We start from the raw sequence: 17120 nt of genomic DNA, 5'->3' as shown, positions 1-17120 counted from the left end.
CTCTGGGAACATCCAGCTAGGGTTGTCCAACAGGTGGTTATATTTCAGGCCATGTCTTCCCTGTTATTACCAGACTGGGTGACCCCTTCTTCTCTTGCACTTTCCTGTGCTCTAGCACTGAACCCATGCAGGATAGTTACAGGACCATTTAATTCTCAGCAGTAATAAACATGTAAAATTTCCTCCTAATTCAAGATGTAAGAACATAATCATACGTTAACTTATTAGATGAGTCTTTGCATTAAGCAAAATGATGAAGTCTCTGCGCTCTGTTGGTTGCTCTAGCCAGCTAGCAAGATTGAGCTCACTGTGCTCAGGTCTATGTGATTGGATATTTGCATGAATTTTTTTAAGTTACTGAGCTTAATATCACTTTGCTAAATTTGAACATATTTTCCCCAGTAATTAATGTTCTTAGTGTAAATCTGGTTTTGGGGAAACTGCCAGTTTTAACAGTCATACTGAAAGACTTTTAAACTGGAAGCCAATACTGGACACGTGCACATATTTGTCCCTCTTAATTTCTCTGTCATGCAATTTCAAAAGAGAAATTTGTCTCACAGCCATAATTCCAGTTTCTCTCCTGAGAACAGAGTTACTTTTACAGAATGTAAAAATCCTGTTGGTGAGGCCATTTGCTGCTCCTGCCCTTTTGATGGGAACCCATTAGCTCTGGGCCTCTTCACCTTTACAGACAAAAGCATTGCCTTTCTACAGCAGCTGGCACAGATGCAAGTATGCTGGATTTAATTTCAGGTTCTGAATTTGAAATGGTTTATCTGCGTTGGGTTTTGTTTTGCTGTGAAAATATAATTTACATAAAGAGAAGGAAGGATTTTTCTTTGGTCTACTTGTTATTACCCAATTCCCCTTTTTCTGAAGGAGTTTGGGATTCTGTTTTCACTCTCAGGTACCTCTGACTAATAAATCTAGTTCAGCTACTAAAAGGCTAAGAAGCCTGCACCCTTCACTCTGAGTGATCTGGCCCCTTGAATCCAGCTGTTCATTAATGATTATAGGGCCCTTTAATCTAATCATGTAGAAGCGGGTGGTGACAAAACCAATCAGGGAAAGAGACAAAACACCCAGGACCATTTTAGCTGCCAGGTATTCGTGATACTTCATTATGCAGTCCCTTTTCTCCTCCTACAATCTTTTTTTTTTTTTTCCCAGTATTGGGTTTTTGAAATCAGGGCCTTGCATTTGTTAGGCAGGTGTTCTATCCTTCAGCCACACCCCCAGTCCTTTTGCTTTAGATATTTTTTTAGATAAGAGTCTTGTATTTACATCCTGGCAGGCCTGGACTGAAATACTCCTACCTATGTGCTTCCTATGTAGCTGGGAAGACAGGCACACCACCAAGCCCTATTCTATAATGGGTTAAGATGAGATCTTGCCAGGTTGGCATCAAACTGAGATCCTCTGATCTCCACCTCCTGAGAAGCTAGGATTACAGGCACGAGCCTCTGTGCCCAGTTCCTCACACAAAATTCATTCTCGTTTCTTTTGGCAGCACTGGAATTTGAACTCAAGGCCTTGCACTTGCTAATTAGGTACTCTATCACTTGAGCTATTCCACCAGCCCTTTTTTGTGTTGGATATTTTTGAGATAGGGTCTCACAAACTCTGCCTAGAGCTGGCTTCAAACCACGATCTCTTCTGAGTAGCTAAGATTACAAATGTGAGCTACAGGCACCAAGTTTTATAATTAAACAACATCAACCCACCACTTTAAAATGACTATCTTCCCTTTGCCTTGTTGTCTGTTTATACAGCCTATTGTAAAACAAAAATCTCACTACCTCGCCCATAGGGATCACAGCTCAATGGACTTAGCGGCTGCTTTGTTCTTTGTCCAGATGCTCATGCCTGAAATCTAGAAGAGCTAGTTGTCAGGAAGAAAGGAGATAATGGGCTCTCTAAGGATGACCTCTGGCCTGTTATTGATTTGTGATACAATATGTAAAGAAATTGAGAGAAACATTTAGGAATGGTTAACATTCTCAGCTAGGTGTGGTGATACACACTGTAATTCCAGCAATCTGGAGGCAGAGGTGGTAGAATAACAAATTCAAGGCCAGCCTAGTTTACACAGTGAGCTGAGCTACCTAACAACTGGAGAAGGAGCAGGAGGAGGAGAAGGAAGAGGAGGAAGGAATGATTAACATTCCGACATTGCTGCAACATCCAAATGCAACAGTGCAAGTATCAGTCCATGGTTGGTGGGAAATAAAAATAAAATCAGTCTTTCATCTCAGATAGCTTCGTAAGCACTTTATTAAATACCCAGATTGTGGCTGGGATGTAGTTAAGTAGTTAATTCTCTTATCATACTAGCTAATTTTAGAGCAATTAAAAAAAAAATCCATCTCCTACCCTCACTCCCAAACAAAGATCCCGTGTAGAAAAAAATAAGCTGACTATTTTATATGCCACCTTCATGAACCAGTGATTTATTTCCCAATGGGGGTGGGGGGAAAGCACAACTTTTGGATTTCTTAAGACTAAACAAAAAGGCATAAAGTAATTAAACTGTTTACAGCCAAATACAAGGTTTTTTGTGGCCTACGTTATAGTAACTTGGCTAAGAACTGCACATGTTTGAAGGTCTTAATTTTTATTCATCTCTTTTTATGGTAAAATGGTTTAAGTGCCCAATTCTCATGAGCCCTGGTCTCCTTCCTAACTCTGCAGTTAGTACACACCACTGACAATTGTGTGGGATGTTGTGCCTGGCCTTTTCTGTGCATGATGCCATCAAATGAATGCTAATCTTATCCCTTTTTCAAAATGAGGAAACTGGAGCAGAAAAAAAATTGGCTGAGTCACACAACTAGCAGCAGTGAAGTGGGATTAAACCCCACTCCAGCCACCCCGCCCCCCGACCCGCCCCCTCTTGGCTTTATTGGCTTTGACCTTATTACTGTTTCCCCATACTGTTTCCATTTAAAGTCTTTGGTGAGCTGACACTGGTTGCTGATGGGCTGTTTGCTTCTTCTTTTTTTTTTTAGCAAGAGTGGGAGATCCCCAGGTTGACAAAGGTAGTTGAAGTATTAGACAGTGCTTCTTCTTCTTCTTCTTCTTTTTTTTTGTAGTGTTGGGTCTTGAACCCAGGGCCTGCTCTCTTTACATTTGAGGCAAGTACTTTACCACTGACCTATGGCTCCAGCCTCCTGTTTGCTTCTTAATGCATCAGCTTGATCACGTCTCTCCCTCTTGCTCCCTCAAAGTCCCAAACTTTCTATATGTAAAATAGGGAGAGGTGCTGGTAACTCACACCTGTAATCCTAGCTACTCAGGAGGCAGAAATCAGGAGGATCATGGTTTGAAGCCAGTGTGGCAAATAGTTTGTAAGACCTTATCTCAAAAAAACCCATTGCAAAAAGGGCTGGCGGAGTGGCTCAAGGTGTAGGCCCTGAGTTCAAACCCCAGTACCACAAATAATAATAATAATAATAATAATAACAACAACAACAATGAAATAGGGAGAGGAAGCAGAAAAAAAACGCTTAAATCTCAGATTTTTGTTTTGTTTCCCTCATTATGAAAGAAAACCACCAGTCTCTTCTAATGTGTACACACACACACACTGATCTACCATCCAGTTTATAAATGCTCCCTCCCTGCCATGGTCGAAGTGACCACCAACTACCTAGCATGGAAAGAGTTTAATTTTTTTGTTCCCTGCAGTTGCTGCATCAAGAAAGAAAAGGAAATCATGTCTTCTCCACAGGCAGGATCCCTCCTGTTAGGTTTAGGGTGGCAGGTCTCCTTCCTTTTGGTTAAAGAAAAGTGGCCCAGCTTGCATTTTCCCACAGAGCAATGCCAGAATTCCTGTCCTTACCTGAAGCAGGAAGGCAGCTCTGAGAAGGGCTGAGCCTTCCTTCCTGCTTCCTTCTGAACCCTTCCAAATTCTGCTTTGGATTTCAGGAATGGGCATTTCCCCAAACAACTCCCTTCACATGAGTTCCTAAAGCAAGGACCATTTTTATTAGTGGGCCCTGCCCCTGCTCTACCCAAATGAGTAGTTGGCCTCAGTTGCCCACCCAGCCAGAAGTCGAAGAGTCTTTCATTTGTGGTTTGGTGGTCTTATTTCAAAAGGGAAAAACATTCCAGTTCTTCCTCCTCCTGTCTTTTGTACTTCATCCTAGCCTACGGTTTTTCAAATGCCACTACCGGCTTTCTCTCTTAAGACCAGGACACCCTGGGTTTCATTTTGGTCTTCCCACAGAGATAACAGGCCCCTTCCCTCATAGCTCTCCTAGGACTTTCCCTGCTGCTCTCTCTGGCTCGCTGCTGATATCATCAAACCAATCCAAACCACTGAACCTATTGCCTTAAGAAAGGGAATGGAGGGGTGTGGGGAAGACCATGCCTGAGAAAGAATGTGAGGACCCAGGAGGTCTGTGTTGGATTGCAATAGCCCTAGGGTAGCCCAGGATAGACAGCTCTTATGCTCTTCCCTTTTCAGGTAATGTCTCCCACTTCTTCCTTCTCCCTCTACATGCTCCGCTTAGCACAAGCAAGTTTAGTCATCTACAATTTCCACACAGAGCACTATTTGGGACAGGATAATTCTTTGTTGTGCAGAACATTGCTGTAATTGTTTACCTTATGTGTCTATCTGCTTCAGGAAACTTAGGGACGGGGTTGTGTCCTCCTCTCTGGGCCCCCAGCCCAGTGCTTGGCACACGGCAGGCACCCTCTCATTTAGTAAATGTTTGTGAAGGACTGAGCTCGGAATCACTCTGTAAGCTGGGTAAAGCTGTACTACTTTCTTTTCCACATAATAGCACCTGGTGTTTACTGCAATAAACAATGATTGTGTTGTTTTAATTCAGGACCTTGGGCAGAGACTCTAAGGTGAATGGGAACAACACTAGAATGGGAGTTTGAACTTCTAAGTTCTTGCCTTGGCTCTGGTAACTAATGAAGCCTATCACATTGTGGATGATGGCATTTTCTTCAACCAAGAAAGTGGAGGGTCTGCTCTGATCAAGCGTTCTTAATCCAGTGTCCACAGACAGAAAAGTGTTACAGAGGGGATTAAAGGGAGTCTTGAACAATCTGAAATTGCTCAGTTTGTTTGCAGTCTGTGTAGAGAGAGATGACCAACCACAGATTTCTTAAATAGACAACAACTGTTAATCTGGATGAGAGCCTCTCCAATTCAGATCCTGGTGCATGATCTCTGAAGGTGAAGTAGCTGCTGGGGAACAACAGAAGTAGCTGGTACCTGCCCCACATTCTGAATGCCATCCCAGGCTCATCTGAAATGAACTTTGTCAAGGGAACTCTTGCATGACCACAGGAACAATTCAGCAGTTCCCTGAACTTTGGCTTCCCTAGCCAGGGGGCAAAGGCAAAGTCTAAGTCAGACATTAGAGAATGCTCCCGCAAGATCAGAGAAACCAGATTAGAATGGAAAATGGCTGAAAAGTGAACCTCATATGAACTAAGGGAGGTAAATGATAAGTTACATCCTCAGCCAAAGCTGATATTAAGTGCTGGGTACTCTCGAGATCATAATGTTCCTGCAAAGGAGATTAAATACAAGTTTCACTGCTTCAAATGTCCTCTGGCCCCCTTTCTGCCCTGCACTGTCTGCCCACAGAAGTTCAGGATAGGTCCAAGCAGACTCTCGGTAGCGCTTCTGCAAAATGCAACGACTAGAATTTGCTGCCAGTAAAGGAGGGAGAAGGTTTCAATCTGTTTTCAACAATCCTGGGCGCAGGTCATGTGCCAGGCGCAGGGCTAGGTAACGAAGGCACACGGAAAGATTCTTCGTTTGGCGATAACCGCTAACCGCCACCCCAACCCCACCCCCACCGCCTGGTAATCAGCTCATCTGAGCAACCAGGGCGTTGCAAGGTGAGGGACCCCCTTCTGGAGCCCTGTGGGACTGGAACTGGGGATCCCTGACCGCTGCCCGGCTCAGAGGAGAAGGAGGCAGGGTCGGGTAGGCTCCCCACCCTCCTTTCCCTTTTACCAAGCGAATGTCCCCGGGTCCGTGCACCACCAGCGAGAGGTTCTCGGCCTTATCTGCTGCCGCCATGTCGCTCTCTCTCTCGCTTTCGGGTGGAGGTTGGAGTCTGCTGGACCGGAGTTGGTTCTAGTAGCCGCCTGGCTGAGGGTCGAGGGTACCGGGCGAAGGCGGGGCCTGGACTCTGCGGCGCAAGCTCAAGCCAGGGGCGGGGCCTTCTGTTTCTTGACAGCCAGGGCGGGAATCCGGTGGGCGGGGCTTGCGTGGGGGGGCGGGGCTTGCGTCGAGAGGCTGGCGCAAGGTTAGCAAAACCACAGTCAGCAAATCAGCGTTTTCGCAAGCTAAGGCTGCAGAAGAATGGGTATGGGGAAATGTGGGACGCTGCTGAGAATGCATATTCTCAGGACCAGCACCGACATTCTGGTCCGAGGTGAGGCCCAAGGATCTGTATTATTAGGATGGCAATGCCGAGGCTGCGGGTGGGACACCGTGTGTTTTATCCTGATGCGGTGTCTAAGTTGGCGTCGGGGTCCCCAGTAGCCTGCAAAACGCCTGTCCCGAATACAAAATGAATGAATGAATCGTGTATCATCCAGTAGGCCGATGCATCAGTATAAAGAAGCTGTGAAATGAAATTTCTGTTGGAAGCAGGGGTTCTGCCCAAATTCTTCCTTCAGCCTCTCTCAGAAAGAGTGAAATTTTTCCCTTTGGGGAGGGAGCTGCTTATCCGACAGGTCGGCCTATACGGGCTCCTCCCTCCTTTGAGGACTACGCTCAGGATTTGACTTCCCAGATCCTCTGCCCCTCCCCCGACCACACTCCCGAGCCTCTAACTTCTTCCAGGGGACTTTCCCAGTCCCCAGCCCTGTGGCAAAGCCTGCATGCCCAACCCATGGGACGCAGCTTGTACTTTCACCTGTGATTACTCCCCAGATGCACTGGAAGTCCACTGAGGGCAGGCCTTATTTCTTGACCAGAACCTGCTAAACTGTTCTGTACAGCGCAGGAGCGCAAAGAAATTTTTTTGGTGCTGGGCGCCGGTGGCTCACGCCTGAAATCCTAGCTACTCAGGAGGCAAAGATCAGGAGGGTCGCCGTTCAAAGCCAGCCCAAGCAAATAGTTCTCGAGACCCTAACTCGAAAAACCCCAGTACCGGGAAAAAAAAATGGTGATGAAGATGGATCAAGCTCTTGTGCCCCAATAATGACAAAGGAAATTGGGGCTTGGGGAGCAGCGTACAGGGTGTTACAAGGTTTAACGAGGCAATGAGGTGGATTTTTAAGGGGGACACTTATAGAGGCAGTCAAGTCCTTCGTGTTTTTGTTTTGAGGAAGGATAGGGTTTTCTTTTTATTATCTTCATGTACAGAGAACTCAACATCACATTTAACCCGGTTTAAAGTCTAACTCTTTAGCCTTTGTCTCTTCCAGCAGGGAAACGAGAGCCAGATTTTGGACCCAGGATGTCGCCTCCCCCGTGAATGGCAGATTTCATCCTATCTGTCATTGTACTTGGCTCTGACTGCCTCCAGAGCTTAGTCAGATCTCCTCTGCCTTGTGAGTTAACCTGTGTAAAGGCAACCATGGTACATGCCTTCCTGTGGACTAGCTGTCCCAGCCTGGCCTTCCCCTTGGTGATGAAGCAGGGGACCCCCATCTTTCCACACAGGGCACGCTAGAATACAATCAGTTTGATGGTTGTATTCCATGTCGTGGACAATCACCACCAGTTGAGCCTTCTTGTTCTCCACTGCAGTGACAGTATTGACCCCTGCTCAAAGGACCACAGTCACTTAGTGGAGATGTCTCCTTTGCCAGAAGCTTTCTTCTCAACCCCAACCAGCAGCTTCTACTGCCTCTGGCTTCATCTTTGGTGGATTCTTGTGGGCAAGCTTAAGCAGCTGTGTAGCTGTTTGGCAGTCCAAGGTCAGGGTGAACTGGTTAATCGCAGAAGACACTTTTAGGGCATATGGAAGATAGCCCTATCCCCTGTAGCCAGTTACAGCAGACTCATTTTACAAAACAGATGAGGTAGCTTTAGGGCTGGATGTCCTGTCCAATGCCACAGTTCTTAGGCCTTTTTTCAGAGGACTTACCACCTTCTTGGCCTCTTGCTGCTTCACGATAGCAGGAGCTGGGGCCATCTTCTTCCTAGTGGTCTTTTTTTCCTTTTGGCATCTTGCCCATCTGGAGAGGTGGTCATTGGCTTTGAAACACTTCCTACAAGCCTCAGTTGTGCTTGACTGGATCCTCCAGCAGCTCCTGCACTTAGCAGCTAAGCAGACTTCACTTAGAGAAATGAGGCTCCAGTTTTCACTCATTTGCTGAATTTAAGACCCAGCTTCCCCTCCTCACCTTGTGGGGCTTCCTTAGTCTCCCAAGTGTGTCTTTCTAATGGGTGAAGCTGAAGGAGAAGGTCCAGGAATGGCCATAAGAGCTGAGGACCACTTGAAATAGATACTTCTTGATTTTTAAATTATGAAAACAGAACAATCAGAAACAAAACAATTGCCACTGAAATAAGGACACAAGGCCCACACGTGGAGTGGTGTATGTTTTCTCCCCAGCAGTAACACCTTGAAACTACCTTAAAGGTTGGCTGGGGGCAAAGAGAGTTGATGGGCTGATAGATAAAACACTCTTAAGACTATAACTCTTTATTGGAAATGTAAATGTATAAGCTGATAAGGAGTCTTAAACTGACTTTTTTTTTTTTTTTTGGCAGCACTGGGGTTTGAACTGAGGGTCTCCCCACTGTATTCTACCACTTGAGCTTTGCCCTCAGTCATTTTATTTTTAGTTTCTTTCGCAGATAGGGTCTCACACTAAGTACCTTTGCTGGCCTAGAACTGAGATCCTGCTACCTCTACTTCTGCAGGAATTGGAATTATCATTTTTAAATTTAGAAATGTATTTAATCCGTAAGTTTTATATAACTTTAGTTAAAACAAAAACAGTGAAACCAAGACAGCATTTCAAAGTGTGGGCTCTTTAAGCCTTCCAAATACAAGAGCTCTGAAAGTTATGTATACAACCAATTGGACGAACAAGAAAAAAATATAAATTGAGTTATGACATTTCATAAAAAATAATTTTATATAACTTAAGCACCTTTCCTGGAAGCAGTTGATTGCATTTACAAAAGAAAAACAAAACACAACCAGAAGAATTGTTAAACTAGTAAACTGGAATTGAATTCCAGGGTTCCAATTTAACCTGCTAAATATTAGTGTAAAGCCACAGTGTCCTGCAAACAACATTCTATCATTTTTCTGTCTCATTCTTTTTTTCCTCTCTCTCTTTTTTTTAAGTGGTAAATAATTGCTTTATTTTTCATATGGGATCTCACACTTTTTGCCAGGGGCTAGCCTCACACCATAATCCTCTTACCTCCTGCCTAGCTGGGATTACAAACATGGACCACCACCACACACAGATTGTTTTTTGAGATATTCTTGACAACTATTTAACCTAGGCTGGCCTTGAACTGTGATCCTCCCATCTCTACCTCCTGAATAGTTGGGATTACAGAAGTGAGCCACTGTGCCCAACCCTCTGCTTCATTCTTGAACTCGAATCCTGATTTATTTCAGCAGAGGCTCCATGGCAACAAGAAAAAGTATGGCATTAATATATTCTTTTGGAGTCAGGTGCCAGTGGCTCATTTCCTATAATCCTAGCTACTCAGGAGGCAGAGATCAGGAGGATTGCAGTTTGAAGCTAGCCCAAGTAAATAGTTCTTGAGACCCTATCTCAAAAAACCCTTCACAAAAATAGGGCTGGTTTAGTGGCTCAAAGTGAAGGCCCTGAGTTCAAGCCCCAGTACTGCAAATATATTCTTTTGGTTGGTGGGAATGTAAATTAGTACAACCACTATGTAAAATGGTATGGAGGCTCCTCAAAAAACTAAAACTAGAACTGCCATATGATCCAGCAATACCACTCCTAGGGACATAGGAATGTAAGTGAGGTCACAATAAAGGCCTGCACATCCATGTTTACTGCAGCACTATTCACAATACCTAAGCTATGGAAATAGCCAAGATGCCCCACTACTGACGAATGGATTAAGAATAGGTGGTATTTATACACAGTGGAATTCAGCCATAAAGAAAATAAAATTTTGTCATTTCCAGATAAATAGTTGGAACTGGAGAACATCATCTTAAGTGAAGTTAGCCAGGTTCAGAAAGCCAAAGGTGGCATGTTTTCTCTTATATGTCAAATATAGACCTAATACAAATACAGCAATATTTGAGAAACAGGTCACTCTAAGGGGAGGTCCCCTAGAGAGAGGGAGGGTTAAAGAAGGAAGTTAAGAAGGTGAATATAGTTGATGTACTTCCCATACAAGAACTAATACAGTTTTTTGTTGTTTTTGTTTCCTGGGGGTTTTTTGTTGTTGTTGCTTTTTTTTGTTTTGCACTACTGGGGCTTGAAATCGGGGCCTTTACATTTTTTTGTGATGGGTATTTTTGAGATAGGGTCTCATGAACTATTTGCCCAGGCTGCCTTCAAACCTTGATCCTCCTGATCTCTGCCTCCTGAGTAGCTAAGATTACAGGCATGAGCACTGGTGCCTGATGCAAATATAGAATTTTAAACCTGTTGAAATCACCGTAAGAAGGGAACAAAGGTAAAAAGAAGAAAAATACAGAAGATGAACCAATTCAGGTTATAATTCATATATACATGGAAATGTCAAGAGGAAACTCCCTGTGTAGCTATCTTAAACAAACAAAAATGCCATTTTTTTTCTTTTACAAAATTAGAGAACCAGGAGGGCAGAACAGGTCCTGTCTAGGGGGTTGGTACCAGTGGGAGGGAGGAGGATGTGGGGAAAAAGCGTAGGAGGGTGAATATGGTACAAATACTGTGTACACATGTATGTAAATGGAAAAATGAGATTTGTTGAAACTATTCCAGGAATGGGGGGGTGAGGGGGTTGAAGGAGAATGATAGAGGGGTTGAATTCATATATGATAAATTTGATATATTATACAAACTTTTGTAAATGCCACAATGCACTCCCAGCACAATAAAAATATATATGTTCTTTTGGGGCTGGGGAGGTGGCTCAGTGGTAGAGAGTTTGCCTAGCATGTTCAGGAACCTGGGCTCAATTCCCAGCACCATAATAAATAAATAAATAAAACATTCTTTTATGTTAGTTCAACAATGATCTTATTTCTGAGCAAGCTTACATACCACACAAAACTAGAAGCATTACTTAAGTGGGTGCTAAGACTCAAATGAGACAAAGTAAAGAAAAAAAATCTCTGGGAACAGGTAGCAGCATTTAGTGTCAAAAATTAAGCCCCAGTTTTGGGTGTTTTATGGGTTTTTGGTTTTGGTTTTTTTATGGTACTGGAGTTTGAACTCAGGGCCTTGGACTTGCTAGGCAGGTGCTCTACCATTTGAGCCACACCCACAGCCCTGTTTTGTCTCACTAAGTAGCTCAGGCTGGCCTTGAACTCTGGTTCCTACCATTTCAGCCTCCCAAGTACTGGGATTAGTGTTATGCCCATCTCAAAACCCCTATTTTAAAGAAAAGGGTGTGGGTTTTTTGGCTTAAAGTATTTCACTCTAAGTAAATTTAAAAAACTGATGATTTAAAAATTAAAGTTATAGATGCTCGCTTTGGCAGCACATATACTAAAATTGGAATGATACAGAGATTAGCATGGCCCCTGTACAAGGATGACATGCAAATTTGTGAAACATTCCATATTTTTTAAAAATTATTAAAGCTATAGAATGTAAACAACTTCTTGTAACAGTTCTACACAATTTCCCAACAGACATCAGCATTCATAATGGTGAGGAATGACTTTCTCAGACATTCTACTGAATAATTCATAAACTGCTGGTTTTGCCTTTGTGGTGGCCTGTCTGCTTGGACAGGTTCTCTGGACCTCTGCTTAATTCCCCAAACATCCCAGCACCATGAGACACTCCACTTAATATAGCTTTAACAAGTTGATAAGTTTCTGCTGTGAAAACTTCTTGGAATTTAAAGATTAAAACTCAGGATCCTATTCCTTGGGCCCATCTCTAGAAGAAGAGAGAGCAGCACATCTGGATTATATAGTGTACTAACAAGAAAAATTGTGTGCCACCGGTCTTTGGTTTTCCAAAGGTCAGAACAGTTGTGAAATATTTTGGCAGTACTGGTTACTGAATTCAAGGCCTCCAAGCAAGTGCTCTACCACTTGAGCCATGTGTCTCCAGTCCTTTTGCTTATAGTTTGTCAGATAAACTCTCATATTTGCCCCAGCCATTATAGTCTAAGAGATAACTACTAGAAGGAGGTAATTGGTGATCATGGAAAAGGAGTTTGGGTTTGGACCTGTATTCAAATGGAGTTATTATCCATTCATTCAGCAAACATGCAATAAGTATCTATGAGGTGCTCGGGGATACAATGAATAAGACAGAACTGATTATTTGATTATCTTCTCTGATGATTTGTTCAGTGGGGAAATGCTATGACTATTTTTGCAGGTATGAGAAGCAGAAGGTAAAAGCTGTTATAAAAACCAACAAGCAAAACCCCTGTGTCATAGGGAAATTTCCTATTATCCCAGAACCCAGCCTTATCTTTTTTTTTTTTTTTTTTGTGGTACTGGGGTTTGAACTCCAGTCCTCATGTTTGCTAAGAAGGTGCTCTACCACTCAAGCCATTCCACCAGCTCCAACCTTATCTTCTTGTCTTCATTTTGTACCTGAAAAATAGCTGATCCAGAAACAACTCACTTCATTCAGAAATTAGTAAAGAACAAGAATAGGAACTGTGCTAATATGCTACAAGAAATAAAAGGAAAAAAAGAGAGGAAAAGAAAACACAAAGACATTCATCAGAAAAAGTTTGCTGAGAAGCAAATGAATTTTGTAATGGAACAGTTTGCCATAAAACTGAAGAAGGCATCCAAGTGTGGAGACAGTTCAGCCAGGGGGTCTAGGTGGGAATGAGGGTGGGGCAATACAGGTGTGGGAGCCTGAGTGTGATGAGAAGGGCATGCTTACAGGGGAATGGTTGTAACATGGGTGTCAAAGTCCAGAGGGTGAAAAGACATACATGTGGAGGGTCACACCTCAGTGTGGTGAAAGTTGTTGAGTAGGAACAGGATGAGTTAGAGGGGCTGCTGGTGGGGGGTATTGGAGTCTGGGTAAGTTAGTCTTTTTTGTTTTTCCTCCCTCAGATGTGGAGTCTGTCACAAATATGGGAGATTGGCACATACAAGGAGACTGATAAAATAAGTAGATATATCAAGGGTAATGGGAGTGAGGTTTCTCACTGTTGGAGAAGGGAGGTGTGAGTATGGAAAGAGAGAAGACAGGATTAACCCTGTATGGTGCTGGATAAAATTGGAGGATCAGCATGAACTCACAGTTATCGTTATGGGTAGGTAGACATCAAAATATCTGTATACACATATATACATACTGTTATGATCTGAATGCTTTGTTCCCCAAAATTTATATGCTGAAATTCTAGCTCCCAAAGTGACAGAATTAGGAGGTGGGATCTTTGGAAGGTGATGTGATCATGAGGGCAGAATATTTATGAATAGAATTAATACTCATAAAAAGAGGCCCAAGAAACTCTTCTGCTCCCTTCTGTTGCTTAAGGGTGCAGGAGAAATGCTGCCTATGGGGAATTGGCTCTCACCAGGCACTAAATCTACCAGTACCTTGATCTTGGACTTCCAAGGTACAGAACCATGGGAAATAAATATTTGCTGTAATAGGAGCCCGATATCTCCCTACCCTCTCTCTCTCTCATTTTTTCTTTCTCTCTCCATAGCTTTGTCTAACCAAAGAGCTTGGGAACAGTGACACTGATTGCAAAAAGTACATCTAGAAACCACAGCTTGGTTTCAAAATGCCATTCCTCACCAAACTAGGACTCCTTGAAAAAACACCTGAATCTACAGTTGGAATAGGAAAAGTACAAGGTGAACCTGGAGCATCTTGTACCAGAACAATGGGACGTATCAAAAGACACAGAAACCAGCTTCTAGAGTCTTCTATTTTGGCAAAATCAAACATTCAGAGCATAAAAATATTGATAGTGGGATAGAGGGGTGTAATCCAGTGGAAGAACACTTGTCTCGAATGAATGAGGTCCTGGGTCTGATCCCTAGCAACAACAACACAAAAAATGTTTAAAAATACATTAGAAGATCATGATAGTAACAGACCAGATAATAACCTAATGAAATAGGAAAGCACAAGTCCATGTTGATAAAAAAATTAATTAGTAGCAGCAGACATGGTAATACATACCTGTAATCTCAGCACTTGTGACATGAAGCAGGAGGATTTTGAGTTCAAGGCCAGCCTGGGATACATAATGAGACCCTGTCTCAAAAATACTAAAAAAAAATTAGTAAATTAAAAGTTTGACAAAGAACAAGTAGTAATATAATCTAAAAGCACCCCCTCACAAAATATGTATCACTTACACAAGGAAAAAGAGTAACTGTATAGCAGAGAAGTCTGTCATGTGCCACCTTAATCAAGTTACCAGTTAGTAACTCTGATCAAATTATAATTATGCACTGCTTGTTAGTATGCATTGAGAAGAAAACAGCATTACTACAGAGATATTCATGACAAAAATGATAAGTGAATATGATCGGGAGAAAACATTAGACAAGCCCAAATTGAGGACATACTACAATTAGTGTCTATAATCTTTAAAGGTGTCAATGTCATATAAGTCAAAGAAATCCTGAGGAGCTGTTTCAGATGGAAGGAAATAAAAAGGACAGCTGAATACAACAGTTGATTCTGAACTGAATCCTTTTGCTGTCACAAATATTGTGGCAAATGGTAAACTTGAATGAGATTTGAGGTTTGGCTGACAATAAATATGTATAAATCAATGTTAATTTCCTGATTTTGATGGGACATAACATTGGTAACTTATTCTCAGTGGATTACAAAATAAAGTTCTTTACATTATACTTGCAAATTTTTTTGTAAATAAAATTTGAAAATAAATATGAAGGAAAATTTCAATAATTCATTTGCCTTTATAAGATATAGCATAAAAAAGAGAAATAGCATAAAGGAGAGAAGAAAAAGTTAAAAGAAGTGATGATGAATTATTAGAAAGAAATGAAATGTGACCTCAAGTGGGGGGAGGAGGGTAGAAGGAAAGGGGAGGTGTATACACATGTAAGCAAATGTAAAAATGATAAAATAAAAGAAAGGAAAAAAAAGAAATGTGACCTCAAGAAGGACAGTGGAATAAAAACCATCAAATAAGTGAAAGCAAAATTGGAAGTTTCACAAAACTGTAGCGACACTGCAAAAACTACAGTAAAGGACTAGAGGAGAGGCTTAAGAAAAGTCAGCAAAATTAAATGGAAATGAACAAGTTTAAAAGGATTAGAGAGAAAATGATGCACATGGAAGACAGACAAAAAAGAAGATTCAATATTTTATAAGGGATACCCTGATGAAGAAAACCAATTTCAATATATAAGTAAAAAAAAATTTCCAGAAATATAAAATAATATTTTAATCTAAAGTCCAAAAGGTCCCCAGTGTCCAAGGAAAAGTTAATGTAGCAACACTGAGAAGCAACTACTTAATGTCAAAGCTAAAAGAGTCCTTCGGAAACTGGGCAAATGATCAAGTCACTTGAAAGAGGAAAAAATGCATTTAGACCTATCTTGGAATTCTCCATACAACATTCTTTGCTAGAAACAATGCCTAGCAAATCCTCGAGGACAGTAAGTGCCATACACCATTTATACCCAGCCAAACTTGACGTATCTGAAAAGGCACAGTAAGACAGTTTTAAACATGCAGAAACTCAAGAAATATTGTTTCCACGAGCCTTCCTTGGAGAAACTAGTAGGAACTTACACCAACTAACAGATGATGGGGAAGCTACGGCAAAGGGAGAAGACAAAACATACCAGTTTCATTATTTGTGCATGACTGATGATAATGCCTAGGAAAACTGTGCATATCTGTAATCCCAGCACTTAGAAAGCTGAGGCAGGAAGATCACAAATTCGAGGCCAGCCTGGGCTATATAGAGAGATCCTGTCTCAAAAAAAATTTTTTTAATAGGCCGGATGCTGGTGGCTCACTCCTGTAATAATCCTAGCTACTCAGGAGACAGAGATCAGGAGGATCAAGGTTCGAAGCAAACCCTGGCAAATAGTTCACAAGACCCTATCTCAAAAAACCCTTCTCAAAAAGGACTGGCAGAATGTCTCAAGGTGAAGGCCCTGAGTTCAAGCCCCAGAATCGCAAAAAAAAAAAAAAAAAATTAACGTGTAAAAACTAGCAAATTGAATTGCAGTTGTATATTAAGAAGCATGTGTTCTAAAAAAAAAAAAAAAGAAGCATGTGTAGCTGGGCGCTGGTGGCTCACGCCTGTAATCCTATCTATTCAGGAAGCAGCAATCAGGAGGATTGAGGTTTGAAGCCAGCCCAGGCAAATAATTCCGCAAGACCCTATCTTGAAAATATCTAACACAAAAAAAGGGCTGGTGGAGTGGCTCAAGGTGTAAGCCCTGAGTTCAAACCCCAGCACTGCAAAAAAAAAAAAAAAAGAAGCATGTGTAGTGTTTATTAGTTCAACAACATTATTTGATGTGCGATCAGTTTTGAACCACTGTTGTACATGGTATAAAACATCATCATCAAAAACATAACAGTAAATTCCCAATCAAAAGGTCTGTTTAGAAGCTTGGTTTTTGACAGTCATTTCAGGTATATAGAAAGAGACCGAACTTTGAAATCAGACTGATCTCGGATGGAATCACTTTTGTTTTCTTCTGTTTTTGTTTTGCCTTGTTGTTGTTGTTTGAGATAGGATCTTGCTATTTTGGTCAGGCTAGCCTGGAACTTGCCCTTGAATTTCCAATCCTCCTGCCTCAGCCTCCCAAGTGTTGGAATTACAGGCATGCAGCACCACACCCAGCCACAATTCTTATAATTTAACAGTTCTGTAACTTTGGACAAGTTATCCAAGTTCTTAGTGACAAGTTTTTTTTAGCTTTAAGATAAAAATAATACCAACTACTCTATAACGTTCATTTGTGGAATTAATAAGACAGTATTTATTCAAATAGTATGTTGGAATGACACCTCAAAGTAGTCCCAAAACT

At 41.9% G+C, this 17120-nt stretch overlaps 1 protein-coding gene, 1 non-coding gene and 1 pseudogene across 2 annotated transcripts in view; 1 reads left to right on the top strand and 2 right to left on the bottom strand.

Moving 5' to 3' along the window:
- Positions 1–6183, bottom strand: part of Sord (sorbitol dehydrogenase) — a 30914-nt gene extending 24731 nt beyond the window's left edge. Inside the window, exon 1 of the mRNA XM_020173506.2 lies at positions 5990–6183. Within this exon, the coding sequence (XP_020029095.1) occupies positions 5990–6055 (66 nt within the window). The 5' untranslated portion in view covers positions 6056–6183. The remainder of the gene's footprint in view (positions 1–5989) is intronic.
- A 1185-nt stretch (positions 6184–7368) lies between these two features.
- LOC141417481 (large ribosomal subunit protein eL8 pseudogene) lies at positions 7369–8303 on the bottom strand (annotated as a pseudogene).
- A 3310-nt stretch (positions 8304–11613) lies between these two features.
- On the top strand, positions 11614–11717 carry LOC141420993 (U6 spliceosomal RNA). The gene has a single exon (XR_012445701.1). It is a non-coding gene; the product is annotated as a U6 spliceosomal RNA (small nuclear RNA).
- The last annotated feature ends 5403 nt before the right edge of the window (positions 11718–17120 follow it).

The sequence above is a fragment of the Castor canadensis genome, chromosome 2 (genome assembly GCF_047511655.1).
Source record: "Castor canadensis chromosome 2, mCasCan1.hap1v2, whole genome shotgun sequence".
NCBI classification, from domain to species: domain Eukaryota; kingdom Metazoa; phylum Chordata; class Mammalia; order Rodentia; family Castoridae; genus Castor; species Castor canadensis.
Note: the sequence above shows the minus strand (reverse complement) of the source record. Positions and strands in the feature narration are given on the sequence as shown.